The sequence below is a fragment of the Dendrobates tinctorius genome, unplaced genomic scaffold (assembly GCF_039654945.1).
Source record: "Dendrobates tinctorius isolate UK_male_01 unplaced genomic scaffold, ASM3965494v1 ptg000128l, whole genome shotgun sequence".
Taxonomy (NCBI): Eukaryota; Metazoa; Chordata; class Amphibia; order Anura; family Dendrobatidae; genus Dendrobates; species Dendrobates tinctorius.
Window position 1 is genome coordinate 1983064 of NW_027361796.1, and position 26140 is coordinate 2009203.

Consider the following 26140-nt stretch of genomic DNA (forward strand, 5'->3'; position numbering starts at 1 on the left):
CCGCAGGCAGGTCGCAGCCGCGGGCTGAGGAGAGGCGGCAGCGGCCGTGGGTGGCAGCGGTCGCGGTTGACCGCGGGCAGGCCGCAGCCGTGGGCTGTGGAGAGGCGGCCGCGGGTTGGACTGGGGCTGCAGTGGCCGCGGTCTAACGAATCTCAGCTGTTCGTCTTGGCGCTGTCTCTCTGGGGCCCTCAGTGAGCGTCTTGCCTGGCCCTGGTAAGTTACTCTCACTTGCAGTTGCTCCCTTCGTCTCCAGCTGCCTCTGTCCCAGTCTGCTGACTCATTGCCCGGGGAATTCCCCACCCTCTTTATACTGGTCCCTCCCCTAGCTCTCCTGTCTGTCACAACGGTCCGTCCCTGAACTCTGTCCCCTGGGAACAGATTCCCCCGGAACCTGGATGACGGCTCCTTTGGTTACGGCCCGGACGCTCGACGGGGGGGACCGTTCCTCCCACACCTGAACCCCATTGAAAACCTCTGGAATGTAATTAAGAGGAAGATGGATAGTCACAAACCATCAAACAAAGAAGAACTGCTTAGATTTTTGTATCAGGAGTGGCATAAGGTCACCCAAAAGCTGTGTGAAAGACTGGTGGAAAGCATGACAAGACGCATGAAAGCTGTGATTAAAAATCATGGTTATTCCACAAAATACTGATTTCTGAACTCTTCCTGAGGTAAAACATTAGTATTGTTGTTTCTAAATGATTATGAACTTGTTTTCTTAGCATTATTTGAGGTCTGCAAGAACTGCATTTTTTTCTTATTTTGACCATTTCTCATTTTCTGAAAATAAATACAAAAATAAGTGCTTGGAAATTCGAAGACATGTTATCAGTAGTTTATTGAATAAAAGAGCAATTTACATTTTACGCAAAAATATACCTATAAAGAGAAAAATCAGACAAACTGAAATTTTTGCAATGGTCTCTTAATTTTTCCAGAGCTTTTACAGTATATATTGCATGATAGCCCATGTATGCATGCATCTATCTATCTCTCTATCTATCTATATACTGTATGTATATATACAGTATATATAAAATACCCCCTACATATATTCTAGACGACTTATGCCCCCACTGATATAATTTCCTTCCTGATTGGCTCTACCATGATTGAACACCCTAATTAAACCTAGCATTGCACTCCCTTCCTTTCAAGATTATTGAGCTACCAGCCTCTAGTCATGCTTCCTTTCACCTGCTCTTTTATTCTAAAACTACAGTGCTGCTCCTGTGTTCTGATTTATTGGCTACCCCTGACTATGCTACCTGCCGCTGCTTCCCCTACTGGTTGCAATACCACTATGGCAACCAAGGTCAGTCCTTAACAGTTTGATATTGTTGTGATATTACTGTATTAGTGTTGTAGTATCAATTATATGTGTTATTTGGGTATAAATATACAGGTATGTAATAGACTGTAGACTTATGTGTAATAAATTAATTAATAATTAATATCAGATTTGGAGACACGGGGGTCAGTGGGTACTCTAGTCCGCTAGCTGAAACCGCATACACCAGGGCACATCCCACAGAATGCCCGCTCTCCTTTTACCGTGGGCGTAATACTACTCTGATAACACAGGGTTAAGGTAAAACAGTGTGGCAAATAAACAGGCAAATATTATATAGAACAATCCCAGCAAAATATCCAAGATGGTGCAAAATTACAGAGTCTCAACCTTCCACTGACTCACCAGAATAAGAGCAGCTGTGACTTCAGAGCTTCCGGGGTCGACTACCCCACCTGTGGAACACACAGAGAGGAGGTATCGACAAGCTTAGGAAGCTGACAGTCCATCGAGGTACAAGACCAGTTGACCAGAGGGTCACAACCTAGTTTCTCTGTACATCTCCATGGAGCCAGGTAACCGGTGGGTTCCATTCCTGGATTTCCCAAACATATCCATGGGGCTCTGGTGACCAGTGGGTCCAAATCCTGTCTATCACAAACATCTCCAAGGTTTAGTGATTGTCAATGGAGCAGATCTGTATTGTACTGTCCCCTAAGCTGGCATCCTGTAGAATATCAAATCTGTGTCCCTTGTGATGGAGCCATGATGTCTTGGCTGCAGTCTTGTAAAGAGTCTCTGGTCCTTTGGATCTCTGGATGTCTTGGATGCATACATGTCAGGCTGGTTTCACATTAGCGCTTTTGTGCGCAGCGCATCGTGCGCACCCGTGCGCATGCGCACTGCGCATCTATACTTAACATGACGTGCGCATGGTCTTGCGCATACTTGCGTTTTCGTGCGCATGCGTTTTTTTGTCTTTTGCGCCAGGCGCGCCAGACGCAACATGTTGCATTTTTGGTTCCGCCCTGTCTCGTCAAAAAAACGCATGCGCACGCTTGCGCACGGAATGCGCAAAAACACCACATTGGAGCCTATGGGAACGCATGCGTGCGCATGGTCTTGCGCACGCTTGCGTTTTTTTGCGCATGCGTTTTTGAGTTAAACAAGTCTAGAATGTTCTCTAGACAATGGAAAAAACGTCACACTTAAAAACGCATGCGCATAAAAAACGCCAACGCATGCAAAAAACGCATGTAAAACGCAAACAACGCTGCGTTTTTTTTACACATCAGCGTGCGCATGACGTTAAAAAAACGCGCGTTTGTTTTGCGTTTTTCTTTGCGTTTTTTATGCGCCCGATGCGCTGCGCAAAAAAACGCTAATGTGAAACTAGCCTTACAGAGGCGCATCTCCTCTTCTTATAGTTAACAACAGTACTTCAAGCCAGAATCCAAAGTTCAAGAGAAAGATGTGATGGGATCAACCCACATGGTTTGACCATCTAATCAATTTGCATAGTTTTTACTCCTCTGTTTTGCAAGTCAACAAGCTAGCTGGCCTAGACAGCGTGTAATCAACATATCAGCAAACATCATTGTTCAGTTGCCCTGCGTTTCTGTCATCCAGGATAATGGCACAATATGTTACAACAAACGTCAATTTAAAAGTCAATATTACAGGCTCATACGTACGAAAGTCTTTGTTTTCTTGACCATTGAACTTCATTTGAGGTGGAGAAAGTCCCCCAATATTTTGCGCCTATAACATAATGGTGAGCAAGGTAGGAGTCACACATGCAATCTTCTGTTGAGATTTTGTTTTTTGTGTTTTGCTCTGTGATTATGTGTGGTCATCATCTGTGAACTGATCAGGACGGGGGGGGACATGGAAAAAAAAGCATTGATACACAGTATAGTGTTGGGGTATTCGGTGCGTTTAGAGCGCTGATAGTTCAGATGGCTGATGCAGCTTTTCAACAAGAACGATACACGGGACAATATTTATATTAGAGAACCTATTGATTTTTTTAGTTTTCTGTGCATTTTGGATTGGATAAATGGTGTTGTGAGGTCGGCGCTGTTATACTAGTGGTTATTGTTTAATCTTTATTTTCAGTTTTGAGTAAATGATATGCTCGTGCTCTGGGGCGGGCCTGTGGGGGGGGGGTCATGTGGTGCTCTGCTTAGCTATTCATAATGAAGACTGGTGATAGATCTCTGATTTTGATTCCACAATGATCTTTCCCATAGTTTACATAATGAATATTATACACTCACTGGCCACTTTATTAGGTACACCTGTCCAACTGTGTGTTAAGACTTAATTTCTAATCAGCCAATCACATGGCGGCAACTCAGTGCATTTAGGCATGTAGACATGGTCAAGACAATCTCCTGCAGTTCAAACCGAGCATCAGTATGGGGAAGAAAGGTGATTTGAGTGCCTTTGAACGTGGCATGATTGTTGGTGCCAGAAGGGCTGGTCTGAGAATTTCAGAAACTGCTGATCTACTGGGATTTTCACGCACAACCATCTCTAGGGTTTACAGAGAATGGTCCGAAAAAGAAAAAAAATCCAGTGAGCGGCAGTCCTGTGGCCGGAAATGCCATGTTGATGCCAGAGGTCAGAGGAGAATGGGCAGACTGGTTCGAGCTGATAGAAAGGCAACAGTGACTCAAATTGCCACCCGTTACAACCAAGGTAGGCAGAAGAGCATCTCTGAACGCACAGTGCGTCGAACTTTGAGGCAGATGGGCTACAGCAGCAGAAGACCACACTGGGTACCACTCCTCTCAGCTAAGAACAGGAAACTGAGGCTAAAATTTGCACAAGCTCATCGAAATTGGACAGTAGAAGATTGGAAAAACGTTGCCTGGTCTGATGAGTCTCGATTTCTGCTGCGACATTCGGATGGTAGGGTCAGAATTTGGCGTAAACAACATGAAAGCATGGATCCATCCTGCCTTGTATCAACGGTTCAGGCTGGTGGTGGTGGTGTCATGGTGTGGGGAATTTTTTCTGGGCACTCTTTGGGCCCCTTGGTACCAATTGAGCATCGTTGCAACGCCACAGCCTACCTGAGTATTGTTGCTGACCATGTCCATCCCTTTATGACCACAATGTACCCAACATCTGATGGCTACTTTCAGCAGGATAATGCGCCATGTCATAAAGCTCGAATCATCTCAGATTGGTTTCTTGAACATGACAATGAGTTTACTGTACTCAAATGGCCTCCTCAGTCACCAGATCTCAGTCCAATAGAGCATCTTTGGGATGTGGTGGAACGGGAGATTCGCATCAGGGATGTGCAGCCGACAAATCTGCGCCAACTGTGTGATGCCATCATGTCAATATGGTCCAAAATCTCTGAGGAATGCTTCCAGCACCTTGTTGAATCTCTGCCACGAAGAATTGAGGCAGTTCTGAAGGCAAAAGGGGGTCCAACCCCTTACTAGCATGGTGTACCTAATAAAGTGGCCAGTGAGTGTATATACATATTAAAAATATTTCATACATAATGAAAAAAAAAAAACCTTTCTGCATGCAGGCACCAGCCGTGGCACTTGCGCTGCAGCATAACTTCACTATACTGTGTATATAATTAATATGGTTGAGATTATCCTGATATACAAAAAAAGATCCATTTGAAAATGGCGCCTGCCACACCAGCGCGGTAGCAGCTATTGGTGTATATAGAGGTGATCCGATAGCTGCTAATGCTAGAAAAGAAAAAAAAAATCCTCCTCCAACATGACGCCGAGAGCTGATACTGCGCTGGCACCAGTGGTTCTGTTAACTACAATTACACAGGGGTAAATGATTTGCATGTGCTTTATGGATCAGTAGAATACATGCTATTTTAGCTTAAATGTGTTGTCCCATGAACAAATTTCAATTTAATCAATAGATCATTAAATAATAATTAGTTCCATAATTAGATGTGTTTATAATAAATGTTGCAGTGCTGAGATTATAATCTTGTAAATGTGCCCCTGCTGTGTACTGTGTATGTGGTATGACCAAACCATGTCCCTGCACGGTCAGACACAGCCATTACACGGCACTTAGCAGGAACTTATTTATAAGATTATCTCAGCACAGGGAAAAAAAATGTAAAACTTATATTTAGGACATTCTTATTATACCAAGATGTATTGATTAAAATCAACTTTAAAATTAACTTTGTTAGTGGGAAAGCACCTTTAAGTATCTATATGCATTCAAACCAAAGGTATATTTTGGAATGGAATTGTAATATGTGTTTTGCGTGAATGGGGAAAAAGAGTAAGGTTCCCCAAGGACATGTCCTCTCACTTTTCTAAGGTATTTGCCACTTTAACCCTAGCAATGTTGAAGTTCATAAGGGATGGATTGCAGGATGTCACACTGGATTGAATTGATTGTCGGTTAGAGTTAGATGGTGTGCCTTCCCACAGTCAACTTAGGCATTGTGACGGCACTCCCTTCTCAAGAAAGTCTGACTTGCCCAGAAAAGATCTGTGTATCTATCCATGGAAGAACACCATCAACCATCTTCAATCAAGATTGTAGAAGTGTCTGATGAAAGCTGTGATTCTACTGAAAGAATGCCATTCCACAATTGATCATACCCCAAAAAGAAAGAGATGCTCAAAGAAACCACATGGTGATGCCCAACTACAGACTGTGACACTCGACAGTCTCATCACGCCAGGGGTATTCATAACCCTGCAGAAACAAGCAGAAAGTCTGGCAAGGGAATGGGTGTACACAGCATAGGGACATGGACCGACTTATGGACTGTGAGGGTAAAGCCATTTCAGAGTCTGACCAATAAGATGACTTTGGATTAGGAGGATACCTTAACATCGGCAATGACATGATGGCAGAAAAAAGACATCATGAACTAAGAAAGATCAAGAAAGACCCAATAAACATCCAGAAAAATGAAGACAGCATATTCTGTGGATGGAGACATTGGGTATGGTGAATGGCAGGGAAGAGATGATGGCCACGATTGGAGATGTCTAGATACCTCCATGCATAATTATACTTCATTCAATCCTGAACCGTTCCAAGTTATAAATACGGTTGAGTAGGCAAATAATTTCCAGCACGACACTTCCTTTAATTTTCAAGGTCGTGCTTTTTGACTACAGGGGGATTGTACAAGGGAAGTGCCCCAAAATGTACATATATTTAAAGAAATATAGAAATATTAGCCCATGTATGTAAATATACATATATATACTGCTTGAAATATTAAAGGGAACACTTAAACAACACAATGTAACGTCAAGTTAATCACACTTCTATGAAACCAACCTGTCCAGTTATGAAGCAACACTGATTGCGAATCAATTTCTCCTGCTGCTGTGCAAATGGAACAGACAACAGGTAGAAATGATAGGCAATTAGGAAGACAACCCCAATATAGAAGTGGTTCTGCAGGTGGTGACCACAGACCATTTCTGTGTTCTCATACTTTTTGGCTGTTGCTTTAGTCACTTTTGCATTTTGTCATTGCTCTCTCCCCTAGAGGTACAGTAGCATGAGGCGGTATCTACAACCCTACAACCCACAGAAGTTGCTCAGGTAGTGTAGCTCATTCAGGATGGCACATCAGTGCGAGCTGTCAGAAACAGACTCCATGAGGGTAGTATGAGGGCCCGACATCCGCAAGAGGGTGTTGGGCTTACAGCCCAACATCGTGCAGTGTGATTGGCATTTACCAGATACCAAGATTGGCAGATTTGACACTGGCGCACTTTGCTCTTCACGGATGAGAGCAGGTTCACTCTGAGCACATGTGACAGATGTGACAAAGTCTGGAGATGCCATGGAGAACGTTCTGCTGCCTGCAACATCCTCCAGCATGAACGGTTTGACAGTGTGTCTGTAATGGTGTGGGGAGGCATTTCTTTGGTGGGCCACACAGCCTTCCATGTGCTAGCCAGAGGTACTCTGAGTGTCACTAGGTACCGGGATGAGATCCTCAGACCCATTGTGAGACTAGATGCAGGTGCAGTGGGCCCTGGGTTCCTTCTGATGCATGACAATGCTAGCCCTCATGTGGTTGAAGTGTGTCAGCAGTTCCTGCATGATGAAGGTACTGATGCTATATACTGGCCTGCCCATTCACCAGACATGAATCCAGTTAAGCACATCTGGGACATCATGTCTCATTCTATCTACCAACATCACGTTGCACCACAGACTGTCCAGAAGTTGACTGATGCTTTAATCCAGGTCTGGGAGGAGATCCCTCAGGAGACCATTTGCTGCCTCATCAGGAGCATGCCCAGGCATTGTAGGGAGGTCATACAGGCATGTGGAGGCCACACACTACTGAGCATCATTTCCTTGTCTTGAGGCATTTCCATCTTAATTTTGAGTATCATTCCAAATCCAGACCTCCATGGGATAATAATTTTTCTTTACACTGATCATTTTTATGTTTTATTGTTCTCAGCACATTCCACTATGTAATGAAAAAGATTTGAAACTGGAATATTTCATTCAGTGATATCTAGCATGCGTTAATTTAGTATTCCCTTTATTTTTTTGAGCAGTGTATATATACAATGGTGTAAAAAAGTGCTTGTTCTCTTCCTGATTTCCTATTCTTTTGCATGTTTGTCACACTTAAATGTTTCAGATCACCGAACAACTTTAAATATTAGATAAAGATAACACAAGTAAACACAAAATGCAGTTTTATATTAAGGTCTTTATTATTAAGGGAAAAAGAAATCCAAAGCTACAGGGCCCTGTGTGAAAAAGTGATTCCCCCTAAACCTAATAACTGGTTGGGCCACCCTTAGCAGCAACAACTGCAATCAAGCATTTGCGATAACTGGCAATGAGTCCTTTACAACGCTTTGCAGGAATATTGGCTCACTCATCTTTGCAGAATTGTTGTTCACATTTCATACACACATTTGAGGGTTTCCAACCATGAACAGCCTTTTCAAGGTCATGCCACAGCATCTAAATAGGATTAAGGTCAGGACTTTGACTAGGCCACTCCAATGTCTTAATTTTGTTTTTCTTAAGCCATTCACAGGAGGACTTGCTGGTGTGTTTTGGACCATTGTCCTGCTGCATAATCCAAGCATGCTTCAGCTTGCAGTCACGAACAGATGGCTGGACATTCTCCTTCAGGATTTTTTGGTAGACAGCAGAATTCATGGTTCCATTTACCACAGCAAGTCTTCCAGATCCTGAAGCAGCAAAACAGCTCCAGACCATAATACTATCATCACTATATTTTACTGATGATATGAAGTACCTTTTCTGAAATGCTGTTACTTTTACGACAGATGTAAAGGGATATACACCTTACAAAAAGTTCAAATTTTGTCTTGTCAGTCCACAGAGTATTCTCCCAAAAGTTGTGGGGATCATCAAGATGTTTTCTGGCAAAAAAGAGATGAGCCTTTAAGCTCTTATTGCTCAGAAGTGTTTTTTTGTCTTGGAACTCTGCCATACAGGCCATTGTTGCCAAGTCTTTTTCTTATGGTGAAGTCATGAACGCTGACCTTAACTGAACCCTCCAGTTCTTTAGATGTTGTTGAGTGGTCTTTTATAACATCTTGGATGAGTTGTCGCCTGCTCTTGGGGTAATTTTGGTCGGCAGCCACTCCTGGGAAGATTTACCACTGTTCCATGTTTTCCCCAATTGTGGAGATTTCCTGTGGTTCCTGGAGTTCCAAAGATTAGAAATGGCTTTATAACCTTTTCCAGACTGATTGATCTCAATTACTTTGTTTCTCATTTGTTCCTGAATTTCATTAGATTGTGGCATGATGTCTAGCTTTTGAGGATCTTTTCTTTTGGTCTACTTCAATTTGTCAGGCAATTCCTATTTAAGTGATTTCTTGAATGATAACAGGTGTGGCAGTAATCAGGCCTGAGTATGACTAAAGGGGGTTTTACACATAGCGATATCACTAGCAATATCGCTAAAGTATCACCGATGTGTGATACTTACCTCCGACCGGCTCCTCCGCTGTCTGTCTTTGATCGCGCAGCTCCATCCGTGGATGCGGACGGGAGGACGTCAGGATCGCCACGTCTGAAAGGTAAGTAACGACCGCTGTATCGCTGCTGCACCGCTGTGAGATCTGCCTGTGTGGCAGCTCACTAGCGACCATTTAGCGATGCACCAGCGATCCTGACCGGGTCGTATCGTTGTCGGGATCGCTGGTGCATTGCTAAATGTAAAGGGGCCTTAAGGAATTTGAACTCAGCTTCCCAAAGATGTGACAAACCACAGTTAATTTATGTTTTAAGGGGGGGGACAATCTCTTTTTCACACAGGGCCCTGTTGGTTTGGATTTCTTTTTTGCCTTAATAATGAAGACTTTTATTTAAAAACTGCATTTTGTGTTTACTTGTGCTATCTTTGTCTAATTATTTAATTGTGTTTGGTGATCTGAAATATCAAAGTGTGACAAACATGTAAAGTGACACAGTGTAGCTGCTGAGGGGGGAAGAGTGGAGACAATAGGAATGTCCAGTCAATTGCTGAAAAACATGTTCAGCTAGGAATGAACCTTAGCCTTTGGGTGGGCAATATTACAATAGACTCACAATATATTCTCTGACATGAAATTGAGCAATTCCTCTTGGCTGTGGGACTTAAAACTCCAGCTTTGCCTACATGCTGTCTCTTAAGGGTCTGTCACACTAAGCGATATCGCTAGCAATATTGCTATAACGTCACTGGTTTTTGCGACGTTATAGCGATATTGCTAGCGATATCGCTATGTCTGATACTTACCACCGACGGCTCCCCCGCTGGTTATCGCTGATCGCGCGAGAACGTCCTGGGCCGTTTATCGTCGTCAGCTTCCTGCTGTGGAGACGAGCGACGCGTGGATGCGGGCGGGAGGACGTCAGGATCGCCTCGTCTGACAGGTAAGTAGCGACCGCCGACCCCTGCTATGTTGCTGGTGAGATCTACCTGTGTGGCAGCTCACTAGCGACCACTTAGCGATGCACCAGCGATCCTGACCGCGTCATATCGCTGGTCGGGATCGCTGGTGCATCGCTAAGTGTGACAGTACCTTTACTCTATTTTGTTTTGGGACCATGATGAGCACATTGGCTGAGTATCCACTTACACCCTGATCTTTTGTCACACTTAGATCTAACCCTTTACTTAGTGGACCCTGCATACCCTTGCATTAACCCCCCCAAGATATTTATATCTGCACTGTTATTAACCCCTTGATTTACATATAGGGACAGTTAGACAGTTAGCCAGTTAAACAGAGTGGGATACTTATTGGATGTATGTGATTAAGAAATATGGGTGGTATAATATCAGTTATTGCACAAAATAAGTATTTGATACAATAGAAAAACAGAACTTAATATTTGGTGAGAAGGCAAGAACTGTTGGCACAATTATTAGAAAATGGAAGAAACACAAGATGACTGTCAATCTTCCTCAATCTGTGGCTCCATGCAAGATCTCGCCTTGTGGAATAAGAATGATTCTGAGAAAAGTCAGGAATCAGCCCAGAACGTGAGACCTGAAGAAAGCTGGGACCACATTCTCAAACATTACCATTAGTAACACACTACATCATCATGGATTAAAATCATGCAGGGCACACAAGGTCCCACTGCTCACGTCAGAACATGTGCAGGGCAGGCCCATTTGAAGCTCACCAATGAACATCTGGATGATCCAGAGGAGGCATGGGAGATGATCATATGGTCAGATGAGAACAAAAATAGAACTTTTTGGTATCAAGTCCACTCGCTGTGTATTTAGGAAGAACAAGGATGAGTACGACCCCAAGAACACTGTCCCATCTATGAAGCATGGTGGGTGAAACATCATACTTTGGGGGTGCTTTTCTGCAAAGGGGACAGACCGACTGCACTGTATTGAAGGGAGGAAGGATGAGGTCATGTATAGCAAGATTTTGGCCAACAACCTCCTTCCCTCAGTAAGAGCATTGAAGATGTGTCGTGGTTGGGTCTTCCAGATAGACAGTGATCCGAAACACACAGCCATGGTAACTAAGCAGTGGCTCCATAAGAAGAATTTCAAGGTCCTGGAGTGACCTACCCAGTCTCCAGAACTGAACCCAATAGAAAATCTTTGGCGGGAGCTGAAACTCAATGCTGCCCAGTGACAGCCCTGAAACCTGATAGATCTGGAGAAGATCTGTATGAAGAAGTGGGCCAAAATTCCTACTGCAGTGTGTGCAAACTTGTTCAAGAACTAAGGGAAATGTCTTACCTCTGTAACTGCAAACAAAGGTTTCTGTATCAGATATTAAGTTCTGTTTTTCTATTGTATCAAATACTTATTCATACAAGGTGATTATCTCTTTTTGTATTTTTAGATTCTGTCTCTCACAGTTGAAGTGTACCTATGATAAAAATTACAGATCTCTCCATTCTTTGTAGGTGGGGAAACTTGCAAAATCGGCAGTGTATCAAATACTTATGTTCCCCACAGTATATATATATATACACAGTTGAAACTAGACGTTTACATACACTATCTAAAAAGACACACATGCACATTGTTCTCAATATCAATCATAATATATCTTTCCCATTTTAGGTCAATTAGGATTACCATAATTATTAATATTTTCCAAAAGCCAGACTAATGAGAGAATGTTCTAAGGCATTTTATTACTTACTGCAAAGTCAAAAGTCTACATACATTTCATTAGTATTTGGTACCATTGCTTTTAAACTGATTGACTTGGGTAAATTGTTTGGGATATCCTTCCACAAGCTTCTCACAATAGTTGGTCAAAATTTGGGCCCATTCCTCCTAAGAAAACTGGTGTAACTGATCCAGGTTTGTAGGTCTCCTTACCCTTTTCTGCTTTGCCCATAAATTTTCAACAGGATTGAGATCGGGGCTTTGTGATGACCACTCGAAAACACTGACTTTTTTATCCTTAAGCCACTGTCTTACCATTTTGGCAGTATGCTTCGGGTCATTGATCATTTGGAGGACCCATTTCCACCCAAGCTTTAACTTCCTGGCTGATGTCTTCAGATGTTCCTTCAGTATTGCCACATAATCTTTTCTTTTCTCATTATGCTATCTATTTTGTAAAATGCACCAGTCCCTACTACAGTAAAACAACCCCACAGCATGATGCTGCCAGCCCCGTGTTTCATAGTAGGGATGATGTTCTTAGGCTTCCAAGCTTCTCCCTTTTTCCTCCAAACGCAACGATGGTCATTATGCCCAAAAAGTTCAATTTTTGCTTCATCAGACCACAGGACATGTCTCAATATTAAGGTCTCTGTTCCTGTGTGCATTTGCAAACATTAATCTGCCTTTTTATGTTTCTTTTGGATTAATGGCTTCTTCCTGGCAGAGTGGCCTTTCAGTCGATGTTGATACAGTACTCGTTTCACTGTGGATATTGACACAATCTTACCAGCTTCTGCCATCATCTTCACAAGGTCTTTTGCTTTTGACCTTGGGTTGATATGCACATGTTGGACCAAAGCATGTTCATCTCTGGGACACAGAACCCATCTCCTTCCTGAGCGCTATGATGGCTGGACATTCCCATCTTGTTTCTACTTGCATATAATTGTTTGTACAGATAAACGAGGCACCTTCAGGTATCTTGAAATTGGACCCAAGGATGAGCCAGACTTGCACAAGTCCACAATTCGCTTCCTGATACCTTGGCTCATTTCTTGAGACTTTTCCATGATGCTACACAAAGAAGTGGTGATTCAGCATTAAAATACGTCCACAGGTGTTTCTCTAATTAACTCAGATCTTGCCAAAAACCTATGAGAAGCTTCCAAACACATATGGGTAATCTAGAATTGTTTAAAGGCATAGTAATCTTAGTGTATGTAAACTTTTGACCTTGCGGTAAGTAATAAAAATGCCTTAAAACATTCTCTCGCTCATTATTCTGACAAATATTAATAATTACTGTAATCCTAATTAACTTAAAACGAGAAAGGCTTATTCTGATTTCATGTCAGATATTGAGAAAAACATGCATATGTGTCTCTTCAGATAATGTAGCTATTTATAGTCACTAGCTTGGGTATAAATATATATGCATGTAATAGACGGCAAAGTTATGTGTAATAAATATTCTTTATTGATACATGGTTTTGTCTCAGTTAGTATATACTATAAGGAACAGATAACGTTAAGGCATCAATAAGTTGTATATTAATTGTTACTAGACAAAGATGACATTAATAATTTATATCAGACTTCAATAGAGGTGGAGAAAGTCCCCCTATATTTAAGAGGAAAAACTTTTCCCACCTATAACAAGGATCTGATGGCTAAAGCTTCAAGCACACAGTGTTTTTTCAATTGAAACTGCTCCATAAGAAGCCTGAAAACATACTAGCTAAATTATTCAAACAATGAACATACACGTTGCTATCTAAAATGACTTCCTGTTCATATCTTCAAGGACAACCCCTTTTTAAACTAAATGTTCAGCTCTGATAAAATAATGAAACCTATTCTCACGTCCCGTGCCAGTTCCGTTCCAGCGATGTCGGCACTCGTGATCCCGGGGTTGTGATGCGATGGAATGACACATGATGCCCAGCGCCCAATCAGCGCTGGCATCACTGTCTCCGCCTCCAGACATGCTGAACATGAAGAGGAAGTCAGGGCTACAGCTTATCTCTGGCTTCCTCTTCATGTTCAGTTCATCCGACGACAGGGACAATGACGCCTGCACTGATTGGGCACTGGTGTCACATGTCACAACACCACATCACAGCCCTGGGGAGAGCAAGTGAGAACGGCGCCAGCAGAGGAGGTGAGTATAAGCTTTATTATTTTATCAGGGCCGAACATTTACTTTAAGAAAGGGTTGTCTTAGTAGTGGATAACCCCTTTCAATCTTTGTAGCCACTTCAGGTTTCCAAAAATGCCAAGATATTAAAAGAAGTCACATGACCATTCATCAGGCATTTTCTGCCCTGAAGACGCTGTATACTTTACAATAAAAAATACAAAAAGTGTCAATTCACCCCACCACTTGTGTGATATTGATAAGTATCCCAGGAGACTTACAGAGTCTGAGTGTAATACATGGAGTAAGCAGTAGTCTGCTTCCAGGTCAAAAAGTTCTCAATGATCCAAACAGTTGATGTTCTCCATCGCCAAAGTAAAGTAGTTAAAACTTAGCTTTTAATCATATAGGATAAAAAAAATTGGCAGAATGTGCACATATTAGAAAAGAAAACCCACAATGCCTACGCGTTAAACACATAAGCATTATGGGTTGTTTTTTTTAATGTGGACATTCTGCCATTTTTTTATCCTATATGAATAAAGGCTAAGTTTGAATTACTTTCCTTTGGTGCTGAAGAACATTCCCTTTTGGACCATTGAGAGATATACTTTACAATAGAAGTCAATGGGAAGGCTAAAAAAGATACCCAGCATCTTTTTGAGAATTTTGACAAAGATTTTGCTTCAAAATCCACTAGCGTTTCTTCACAGTAGGAAAGATAAAAAAAGCAACATCTGGAAAATGCCAGTAAAAAAGACTCCACAAACATGCAGAGAAAAACAACAACAAAAAACTGTTGTAAACGTTGCAAAAGCATTCAGGAAACTACCAAAAAACGTTAAAAAATGAGGCTTCAGGATTAAAAAAACAGCAAAGAAAAATAACATGTCCTGAACTACCTTCTGTTGAAAAACTTGTCCTTCATTTGTCTGCCTGAAAAAATATTTTGTGCACATGTTTGTAGAGCGTTTCCTTCAAGGGAGGAGGGACCCATTTTACTATATATGAGATGTTGAAAATATTTTAATCTTTGCTTTTACTTATATTATTGAAATCATTACCATGGAAACTCACTTTCCTTCAGATTATGCAAATAAAAAAAAATACATAGATCATTTTTCTTTTGAAATAAAAAAAATATTTTCAGCAAAAAAAATCTTAAATATACATTTCATTAGCATGTATGGTTGATGCCAATTATTATAAATAGTGGTGTATTAATTATAGAGTGTAAGGTATGAAAAGAAGACTCAAAACCAGGAATGAAATTTTCAGATGTAAGAGGGAGATTAAAGTTGGTTCTAATAATATACATTACCATCTGTACTATTTTCTTGGGTTAGTGAGTGTTTTACATCCACTACATAATCAGCCTTTAGTGAATGTAAACTAATTCTGCGTTGCCCTGTATACTATATATTATAGTCTGCAAGTTGTATAGGGAAATAAATGGCATGCTCAAAATCTGCTGAATACAACTGAATGAGAAAAAAATTCACAGGACCCTGGTACTGCACACACGTCGGTAGCCATAGCTGTCAGAACCTCCTCCTACCTGCCAGCTTCCGCAGTATCTATACTGATTAGTAGTCCCAGCATGACATAATCGTTGTGGCATGGCACATGCGTGGCATCTCGCCAGGCCTAATAATCAGAAGAGGTACTGGGGACGGTGGCAGGTAGGAAGAGGTTTGCAGGGCTCTGGTCTGGTGGCCATAGACTACCGATGTGGCTACTGTACCAGGGTTCCTACTAATCTTTCTTATCAACTCATTTATATGTTTACTTGATTCATACTTAAAGCGGTTGTCTTGCCTTAGACTAAAAATCTGCAGTCACTCTATGTGACTGCAGACTTGTGAATCAGAACTCAGCAGTGTGAGGATTATTCGGTGCCGGGAGCAGCAGGCGTGTGACTGTAAGTATGCGATTTGTATACATGCGGTAACTTGCCAACTAGACATGCACGGACAATGCAAGTGTATTGAGCAAGGCCAGACATGTCTAGTAGGAATGTGGCTGAAATTATCTGAATTGCATGCTTGTGGTCACATCGCCGCCCATTCCCTGCACTGGCACTGGAGGATCCTCACAGCATGCAGTGCACACGCTGTGAGGATTCACAAGTCTGCAGTCATATTGAGTGACTGTAGACTTGTACCCTAAGGCCGGACAACTCCTTTGAAGAAGAATTCTCTATTTTTCCTATTTTCTAGTGCAATAATGCAGTACAAATTTCATATATTTCATGTTTGCATGCTATAGCCCTACAGAATGCAACTTTATCTTGTAAGTTATGTACAGAGATAGCCACTCTTAGTAAGCACCTGTACACACCTGATATCTACAGTATTTGGAAGTGATAGTCAGTCTTTTGATATTTGAACTCCTTTAAAGACACCGGTCATAAATACCGGACATGTGACCACTTTTTTGTAAATGAATGCTAAAGAAACATATACAGTACATCCATGCAGTATGCATGAAGCAGTATGGCATGACACACTTGTAGCACACATTATACAAGAAAAAGAGGGCCCATAGGGATCTAAATGGAAAATAGATAGTTGCTCTTTACATGTATATGTATCTAGTTTAGGACTAACAGAGACAAACTGCAAATTAACAGAAAAGCACCACAAAAACCAAAGTCAAAAAATCCCATAAAAAAATAATTCTCAAATATAAAATATGAACAACCAAGTACATTGAAAAAGAGGGGGGAAAAGGATTGCAACCACCCATGGATAGTAAATCGGGCACGACCCCCACCCATACACACTGCAGCACATATTAGCATTATAAGGCCCATATTGGAGTATCCATATATGGCTATAACTATCACCAAGTAGCAGAGCAACTGATCACATATAAAGAAACCATGAAGTCATATTGCCATAAAATGAAAAATTTTATTGATGAGATTAAAATGCTATAATAAACCTAATAAAATTAAAATGTGGACAAACAAAGCAAAAAAAGAAAAACGGCTTTTGGAGGTGCAAAGCAACCAGAAAGAATACACTGAATAGAAATACATACAGACCATATATATCAGTCTTACAAATATGGCCAATGTTCATAAATAAACATATCAAACAGCCTAAAAAAAAGCTTGCATATATAAGACACAAAATAAATTATCCAGTCAATAGATAGTTATTGTACTACTCACAAATAGGCATGTAAAAGATATCTTATGCCCACATATAAATGTATCAAACAGCTGAACAGAGGCCTACAAATAAAGTGCATGATGCATAAATATACGTATATTATATCTGGCAGCTTTTAAAGAATTGTTATATCCATGTATGGGCTATATTCAGAAGCACCCAGCCTAAATTGCCTAAAAAGAGTATTTGCCCCAATATCAAAGTGTTCTCAATGCAAATCAAGTGATATAGTAAGGGTATAGATATAAGAGGCAAATTAATGATACAAATGAAAAAGGCAGCTAAATGCTCAGTGTCATACCTCCCAAAGAACCGTTGCACCCCCGACGCGCGTTTCGCTAATACTACTATTCTGTTGCCCCACAAAGTGCACACTATTGACAGAACTTCTCCTATTTATACTTAGCACTTTACTGATTACAACATTGATATAAAGGGGAATTCCCATCTTCAAGATCCTATCCCAAAACGTAGTAAGTGTAATAATAATATTAGCAAACACCTCCAGTTAGAAATGTAGTATAGTTCTTCTGATTCGCTATGTCGCTTACTTCATGTGAAGGGCACTGCAGTAGCTTAGGTAGTCATGGTTACGACCACTCAAATAGTGACAGACAGTTAGTTAGTTAGTGGTTGTAACCATGGATACCTAAGTTACTGCAATTCTCTGCACATGGGGTAAGCGACAAAGCGAATCAGAAGAACTATCCTACACTTGTAATCGGAGGTGTTTGCTAACATTATTATTATTACAGCTAGTTGGTGTGTTTGTTTTTAAATATATTTAAAAAATGGCAAATTAAATATTTATATGGAGACAAAGGCAGACAGTCAGATAGATAGAAAAAGCAGCACAAGTGCAAGAACATTGTGGGTGGAAGACTTCAGGCTTCAAACTTCAAATTAGCTTAAACCTATATCCCAAAGGTGTAAAAAAAATCTGACTTTCATTCGCCCATGTAAAAAGCAACATTTCGATCAATTGTGTACAGGCATTTCTCAAGCTTGGGAAAGACCTGTCCCTAATTGGTGAAAACATTAATTTTTGGAACTTAAAAGAGGTTGTCTCATGAATCTTCAGGAGAACACGGCCATGCCCCCAGCTTCAAGCTTTGCTGGAGGGAGTGCTTCGTAAAGGCTGACAGTTTCCACCAGCGGCATGGTTGCACTACTGGTCCAAACTCTTCTCTCTCCCATCTCCGGGTGATCGGTAATCCGAAACTGGATAGGCATGATTAATATCTTCCTAGACCATGAGTTGCCAAATGCTGCCATACTCCTTTAATTGTCGGTCGAATCAGCCTGATATCGGCGGGTTTGATCAACATTAGTCTAATGTGTACAGGGGCCTTTACGTTTTCTTCTGCACATGGATGGTCTTCAATAGACCTGATTCCAATCACAATCACATATTGACACAGAAAAGCCCAAGCTAATGTGTTGTGAGGGCATTATTCCATCACTGTACTGTATGAAGCCAGTCTCTCTTTTTAAATTGTAAGAAATGTACTTGGAGGAGACAAACCGATACTGCGGGCAAAAGGTGGAGAATGAAAAAAGGATTCTATGACTTACTGTATATTACACATTAATGATCATTGTCATTCTAATGAGTATTTTCCCAATGTATTGCCACTACATCTGCAGATAGCTATTCTATGGTTTGTTCTTGCTTCACCAAGTGAAGGTTATATAGGAGTTTGAGTAATGTCGAGGACAGATTTGTATCCACTGGGCATTAACCTTGTATGTTCCTATGTTCCTACTAAGTTGTACACCTTTCAATATAGAAAGAATGCGCTTTATTTGCAGAAACCAATATGTCCCTTTAATTAGCTTTGTAACCTTACTTATGACGTTTTCAGAGTTATGAGTGTCAAGAGTCTGGATTGTACTTGTATGCTTTGTATATAGATTGCCTGCATAATTGACTTTTGCTCCGTATTATGTAAAACCACCAGGTATTAACATTTAATTACATTGCATATCCAATTTATAGCAGCATATGGCAACAGTTAGAAAGATAAGAAAGATTTCAGAGCCTCTCACTACATCTACTTATAGGCAATTACACTGTATATGTAGTTGTGTTAGACTGATGTTGTAACTCCAGCTTCTTATGTAAATGAATGCAAATTATAAAATATGGAAATAATATAAAATATATACCTTTTAAATAACTACAATAATCTGAAGTCTAGACATCCACCCTGATAGATAACTATCTAATCGTATTTCCATAGCTTTTCAGTATGAGCCTAAAAAAAATAATAATTTTAGAATATAACCAGCAAACCACTTACTCCCCACTTCATATCCTTCCAACCCCTTCCTCAAAATGAATATGTCACCTCCATGCTGCATCCAGTTTCTGTGTGTCTCAATATCATGGTCTTGGCATGTTCCTGCTGCTGTCACTTCATCTAGATTGTTTTTCAGCCGCATCTAAAAGTGCCAGAGTTGTACGGGAGAGGAGTCACTAATAGTGTCACACAAACGCACACACAAAAATGTAGCAATCTATTAAAAGAACAATAACAATTCTACTAACAAGGTAAATGAAATACTGCATATACTTACAATGCTGGAACGACCAAGTATACCCATCATAATTGGAAGCTTCTAATAAAAACCCCTTTGCTATTAATTTTCATTTAGAATTAAAGCCACAATCTATAGCAGGGCTAGACCATTCCCAGGAGCCACATAGTCAATGAACCTTGAAGGGAATCTGTCAGTGGGATCAACCCTCCTAAGCCGTCTATATGGGCATGAAGGTCATAGGAAGCTGAATAATGCGATTCCTTGATATCTGCGTTTCAATGTTTTATTCCAGAGAAATCTATGTTTTTCTTCTTATGTAAATTAGCTGCTGCTAAGATCTATGGGTGGAACATAGATCTATTTGAGAATCTGCCTCCAGAGCTAATTTTAGATGAAAGGGGGCGTTACCAGAAATGTGGATTTCTCTGTAATAAAACATCAGGTAGCTGATACCAGTTTGTTCAACTTCCTATGACCTAAACGCCCATATAACTGGCTTAGGAAGGTTGATCCTACCGACTGATTCCCTTGAAATTCTCTCATCTGTGGGTACACTTTTGGGTTGTATTGTATTATAACAATATTAATAACTGCTTGGTTATTACAAAATTGGGTCTATTTCCTGAAGTGGGATAACTGGTTTCAAAGTCTACAGAATTAGTTATATCTCTGATCTCTAAAGTTTTATATAGATAATATAAACATATTATAATTTTATTTATGTGAATGCCAGCATATGAGTATTTAATAATGGAAGGGTTTCTATGTGTAGTGTAAATTATCACCTGTCTGTGAAAGTGGCAGGGACCTGCTATGTGACATCTGATATGTTTCTGACTTTTGACCTCTTATTAAAAAGTAATGAACTCAAATACGGAAACTAAGTGCATACAAAGGTTCCTAGAGGGTCTAGTCACAGTGACATTTCATTGTAACTGGATCTATGATGAGTATGATCCTTATTCACTCCAATTGACTTCTACTGGGTGTAACAATGTTCGGTTCTATTTTTATATAGACACATATGAATATATTCTTATGATACATAATACAACCTAAAAAATAATATATATATTTCTTATTTCTTTCTAGAGTAGTGTAGCATTACACTATTCTGTTCAGAAAAAGCAACCCAGCCCTGACGTAAAAGAGTATCTATTAAAGCACAATCAACACAAAAGTAAAAAAAGAAATGGAATATTAAATGTTAGGAAAAAAACAAAAAAAACAATATAAACAAATAAAAGCACTTATATCATTAACTCTCATTATAATGTCCCCTCATTACTCCATTTGAAAATGGCTTTGATGGCGATGACTTAACTTTCTGATAAACATTATTTACTCACACTATGAATATCATTTATCATATATCATGAGGAAAGATGTGCAGTGAACAGATGTTTATTTTTAACCATTTAAATCTTGGACCTACCTACATATCAAATACAATGACCTACACTTCAAATTAGAATTTAGCATGCATACATACAGCTTCAACCAAATACAATATTTCTACAAATGATAAAGCCAGACACATTTAAAACATACATTATTTCGAACACTGGACCTTCTTCCCCCAACAGTTTGCACAATATATTTCAGATAAAATAGTTGATAGTCTCTAATCTGACTGGCTCATGGAAAACTGACAATTAGAGATGGAGCCTGCAAGAAGGAAAACTACCATAAGCAAGTCCTAAAATAGCCAGAAATGGGGCTATTCCGCATGTACACTTGTGACAACTCATTCTGAAAAGGCACCTAAAGCAACAGGTACGCTTTCATTCACATTAGGGTTCAATTAGGGTAAAAATTGTGGTCTATTGGATTCAATTCACAAGACAAACATTTAATTACTAGTCTTAGTTCATGTGTCAGTTTTCAGGAAAATAATTAGCTATTCATGTCTCACATAATGAAAGTAATAAGAGGGACAACACTTTCACTGTCATGGATTGCTAGGGAAATCTTGTAGAAAATTTGGTACTCAGAAAAATGCTGTAAGCAGATTATTTTTGGATTGCCTGCACAAAATAAAATGAAGAAATGTTTTGGCCATACAATGACCTTCATCAGTCTGACAGATTGCTGTGTGCACAGGGTTATTTGGGCGTCCGACTTGCCTCAAAATAATGCATGCGCGCAATGCGTTTTTTTACAGCAAGACACCCATTATAAGTCTTTTTTTGCGCATGCGTTTTTTTGTTGACCATTAGTTAGACAATGGAATTTAGGGGTTTGGGTTAGAGTTAGGGTTAGTTAAGGGGGTTTAGGGTTAGGGTTAAGGTTATGGTTAGGGTTTGGGTTAGGGTTAGTATGGTTTGGTTAAGGGTTAGGGTTTAGGGTTAGTTAGGGTTTAGGGTTAGGGTTTGGTTAAGGGTTAGGGTTAGTATGGTTTGGTTAAGGGTTAGGGTTAGGGTTAGGGTATGGTTTGGTTAAGGGTTAGGGCTAGGGTCAGGGTTAGGGTTAGTAAAGTCATGGTTTGGGTTAGTGTGAGGGGCCAACTAATGTTGGAAAAAACGCAAACGCGGTACGCACTAAAAACGCATACAAACGCATAAAAACGCTGCGTTTTTTTCATGCATGCTCATAAAAATGCTTGAAAAAACGCAGCGTTTGTATGCGTTTGTATGCATTTTTTCCATGCGTTTTTTTGCAGGAAAAGCGTGCTGCAAAAAAAAGCAAGTGTGAAAGTAGCCTTAGAGGCAGAAATGAACGCTCAAGATCAGCAGCACATGCTGCAGCAGTGTGTGGCGTAGGATTGGATCCCACTTGGGAACCATCCACAGGAGAGCTGTAATTACCAATTTTAATGGATTGCTAGGGAGTCCTAAGAAAGGAAATAAGTCTCCGAGTTATTGCTGACAGGAAAAGTAGCCGTACACGAATCAATATAGCCAACAACTTCATATGGATTCAGAAACTGTGGGCAGAAAAGTCAGGTGAGCACAAAGCTCAGCTTTCAAGTGAAACACTCCACATGGTTACATGGCGTATATCCGCTCCTCAGCCTCTCCTAAACTGCCAGCATAATTTTCTGTCTATTCTTGGAATATAGAAGGTCCTGTATATGCCATACACTACTTTATAAATCTGAAAATTGAAGATATAAATCTGTCTTGCAGTATGCAAATTAGTTTGATTGAGGTGTTGATTCCCCCTAGATTAATGACGCCCAGGGAGGCATGATAGCATCCACTACAGAGGCAACAATACGATTAGGGCCCAGCAGGTTTCACAAATGAACGCGATATCTGACTTCCTGGTCCCACGGAATGAAGCCGACAGTAAGATCCCCGGCTTCATCCAAAACACTCCTCATGCCCAGAGGTGCACTGGTGACTTCCTGCTTCACTATGGTTGGCTGTAAAACAGAATCAACGTCACTAACACCTACCAGGGCATGCCCAGTTCACTGACGAACCAGGGAACATAAACCCAGATTTATTGCACATGACCAGGAAGGCAGAACATCACATTTATGCATGACAGTTGTTTAGCCTAGATGCTGACATCGCTTGTGAAGTGGACATTATCATGCCTCCCATTCAAATCCGAGGCAGGATTAGTCTAAGGAAATCAACACCCCGTTGGATGTGTCCATATTAATTTCATACCACAATTTTTCGAAATTTCAAAATAAGTGTATGGCAAGTAAAAACTATTTTTATAGTGCAGGAATAGGCTTACAATGTACCAAGTTATGGTGGCATTTTGGGAGGGATGGGGTGCTGACCGGTTACCTTTAATATAATTTAGGATTTAGAAGCATAGTAATTTTTGATGGAGTTATGCTTTGAAGTTGAACCACAACCTTGAACATTGAACTATAATATTAAAATAGCGTTTACAACTTGCGGTATTCCAATATTCAATATGGGAGTAATCGCTTCTACAGTTGTGGTCAAAAGTATTGACACCCCTGCAATTCTGTCAGATAATACTCAGTTTCTTCCTGAAAATGAATGCAAACACAAATTCTTTGGTATTATTATCTTCATTTAATTTGTCTTAAATGAAAAAACACAAAAAGAATTGTCCTAAAGCCAAATTGGATAGAATTCCACACCAAACATAAAAAAGAGGGTGGACAAAAGTATTGGCACTGTTCGAAAAATCATGTGATGCTTCTCTAATTTGTGTAATTAACAGCACCTGTAACTTACCTGTGGCACCTAACAGGTGTTGGCAATAACTAAATCACACTTGCAGCCAGTTGACATGGATTAAAGTTGACTCAACCTCTGTCCTGTGTCCTTGTGTGTACCACATTGAGCATGGAGAAAAGAAAGAAGACCAAAGAACTGTCTGACGACTTGAGAAACCAAATTGTGAGGAAGCATGAGCAATCTCAAGGCTACAAGTCCATCTCCAAAGACCTGAATATTCCTGTGTCTACCATGCGGAGTGTCATCAAGAAGTTTAAAGCCCATGGCACTGTGGCTAACCTCCCTAGATGTGGACGGAAAAGAAAAATTGACAAGAGATTTCAACGCAAGATTATACGGATGTTGGATAAAGAACCTTGACTAACATCCAAACAAGTTCAAGCTGCCCTGCAGTCCGAGGGTACAACAGTGTCAACACATACTATCCGTCGGCGTCTGAATGAAAAGGGACTGTATGGTAGGAGACCCAGGAAGACCCCACTTCTTACACTGAGACATAAAAAAGCCAGGCTGGAGTTTGCCAAAACTTACTTAAAAAAGCCTAAAACGTTTTGGAAGAATGTTCTCTGGTCAGATGAGACAAAAGTAAAGCTTTTTGGGCAAAGGCATCAACATAGAGTTTACAGGAGAAAAAAAGAGGCATTCAAAGAAAAGAACACGGTCCCTACAGTCAAACATGGCGGAGGTTCCCTGATGTTTTGGGGTTGCTTTGCTGGCTCTGGCACTGGACTGCTTGACCGTGTGCATGGCATTATGAAGTCTGAAGACTACCAACAAATTTTGCAGCATAATGTAGGGCCCAGTGTGAGAAAGCTGGGTCTCCCTCAGAGGTCATGGGTCTTCCAGCAGGACAATGACCCAAAACAGACTTCAAAAAGCTCTAGAAAATGGTTTGAGAGAAAGCATTGGAGACTTCTAAGGTGGCCAGCAATGAGTCCAGACCTGAATCCCATAGAACACCTGTGGAGAGATCTAAAAATGGCAGTTTGGAGAAGGCACCCTTCAAATATCAGGGACCTGGAGTAGTTTGCCAAATAAGAATGGTCTAAAATTTCAGCAGAGCATTGTAAGAAACTCATTGATGGTTACCGGAAGTTGTTGGTCGCAGTTATTTTGGCTAAAGGTTGTGCAACCAAGTATTAGGCTGAGGGTGCCAATACTTTTGTCTGGCCCATTTTTGGAGTTTTGTGTGAAATGATCAATGTTTTGCTTTTTGCTTCATTCTCTTTTGTGTTTTTTCATTTAAGACAAATTAAATGAAGATAATAATACCAAAGAATTTGTGTTTGCAATCATTTTCAGGAAGAAACTGAGTATTATCTGACGGAATTACAGGGGTGTCAATACTTTTGGCCACAACTGTAGGTCTGTATAACATAAGGTAGGGTTAACAAAACAGCCAAAGCATGAATACGGTACACTGTTTGGCAAACTCCCAGAGAAATTAATGGGAATCATGGAAACATAGAAGCAAGTGAACTAGGCTAGTAGAACAACACCCAAGATCCTGTAACAGCGTAGTTTTCTGCGCTATGCTGCTTACGTAACACCTATTTATTATTATGAGATTATGCAAACAGCTTAAGGAAGCCACACTCGTATCTTTATTCATAATGTCACCTTTGGACCTAGAAGCGGTTATTCCATTTAGGCCATAAAAGACATGGGCATAATTCAATAAAAAACGCTCCTTAGTGGGGAACAGGTGATGGCATGAGGGCATTGACATGGGACTGTTGGCATTGGCTTATTGGAAGGAGTATAATATTTTGGACCTTTTTTGTCATTTAAACACATAAGTTTATAGAAAAAAATCTGTGGAGCTGAAAACCTAATTTACTATCATGGCTCAACCACGATCACAATATATTATAAGTGGTCTTTTTTATACTGTTTTCCTTTGAGTCAGCACAAAATAGGTTTTTCCTCCTACCGTTGCAAAACATTACTGGAAACAAATTATTAAGTTCACCCACGACTATCGAAAACTGACCGCTTTTACTTAATGTGGATAATTTTACTATTTATTTTTTAATACGTGATTTTAATTTTAATGTGGATAATTTTGGAATGTATTCTTTCTATACCATCGATGCCAAATTATGTTAATTGTGATTCTCCATGGAACAGCTTTAACCCCTTAACGACCAGGGGTATTTTTGGTTTTGCATTTTCTTTTTTTGC

General features: G+C 40.3%; 1 protein-coding gene across 3 annotated transcripts in view; it reads right to left on the reverse strand.

Moving 5' to 3' along the window:
• The window catches only part of RFX3 (regulatory factor X3), a 512595-nt gene that overhangs the window by 359910 nt on the left and 126545 nt on the right, over window positions 1–26140 (reverse strand). For 2 of the 3 annotated variants that reach the window (XM_073542614.1, XM_073542613.1), the window contains exon 2: window positions 19592–19685. The exons of the other annotated variant lie outside the window; for it this stretch is intronic. In XM_073542614.1, the coding sequence (XP_073398715.1) occupies window positions 19592–19685 (94 nt within the window). The remainder of the gene's footprint in view (window positions 1–19591; window positions 19686–26140) is intronic. 3 annotated transcript variants of the gene reach the window in all.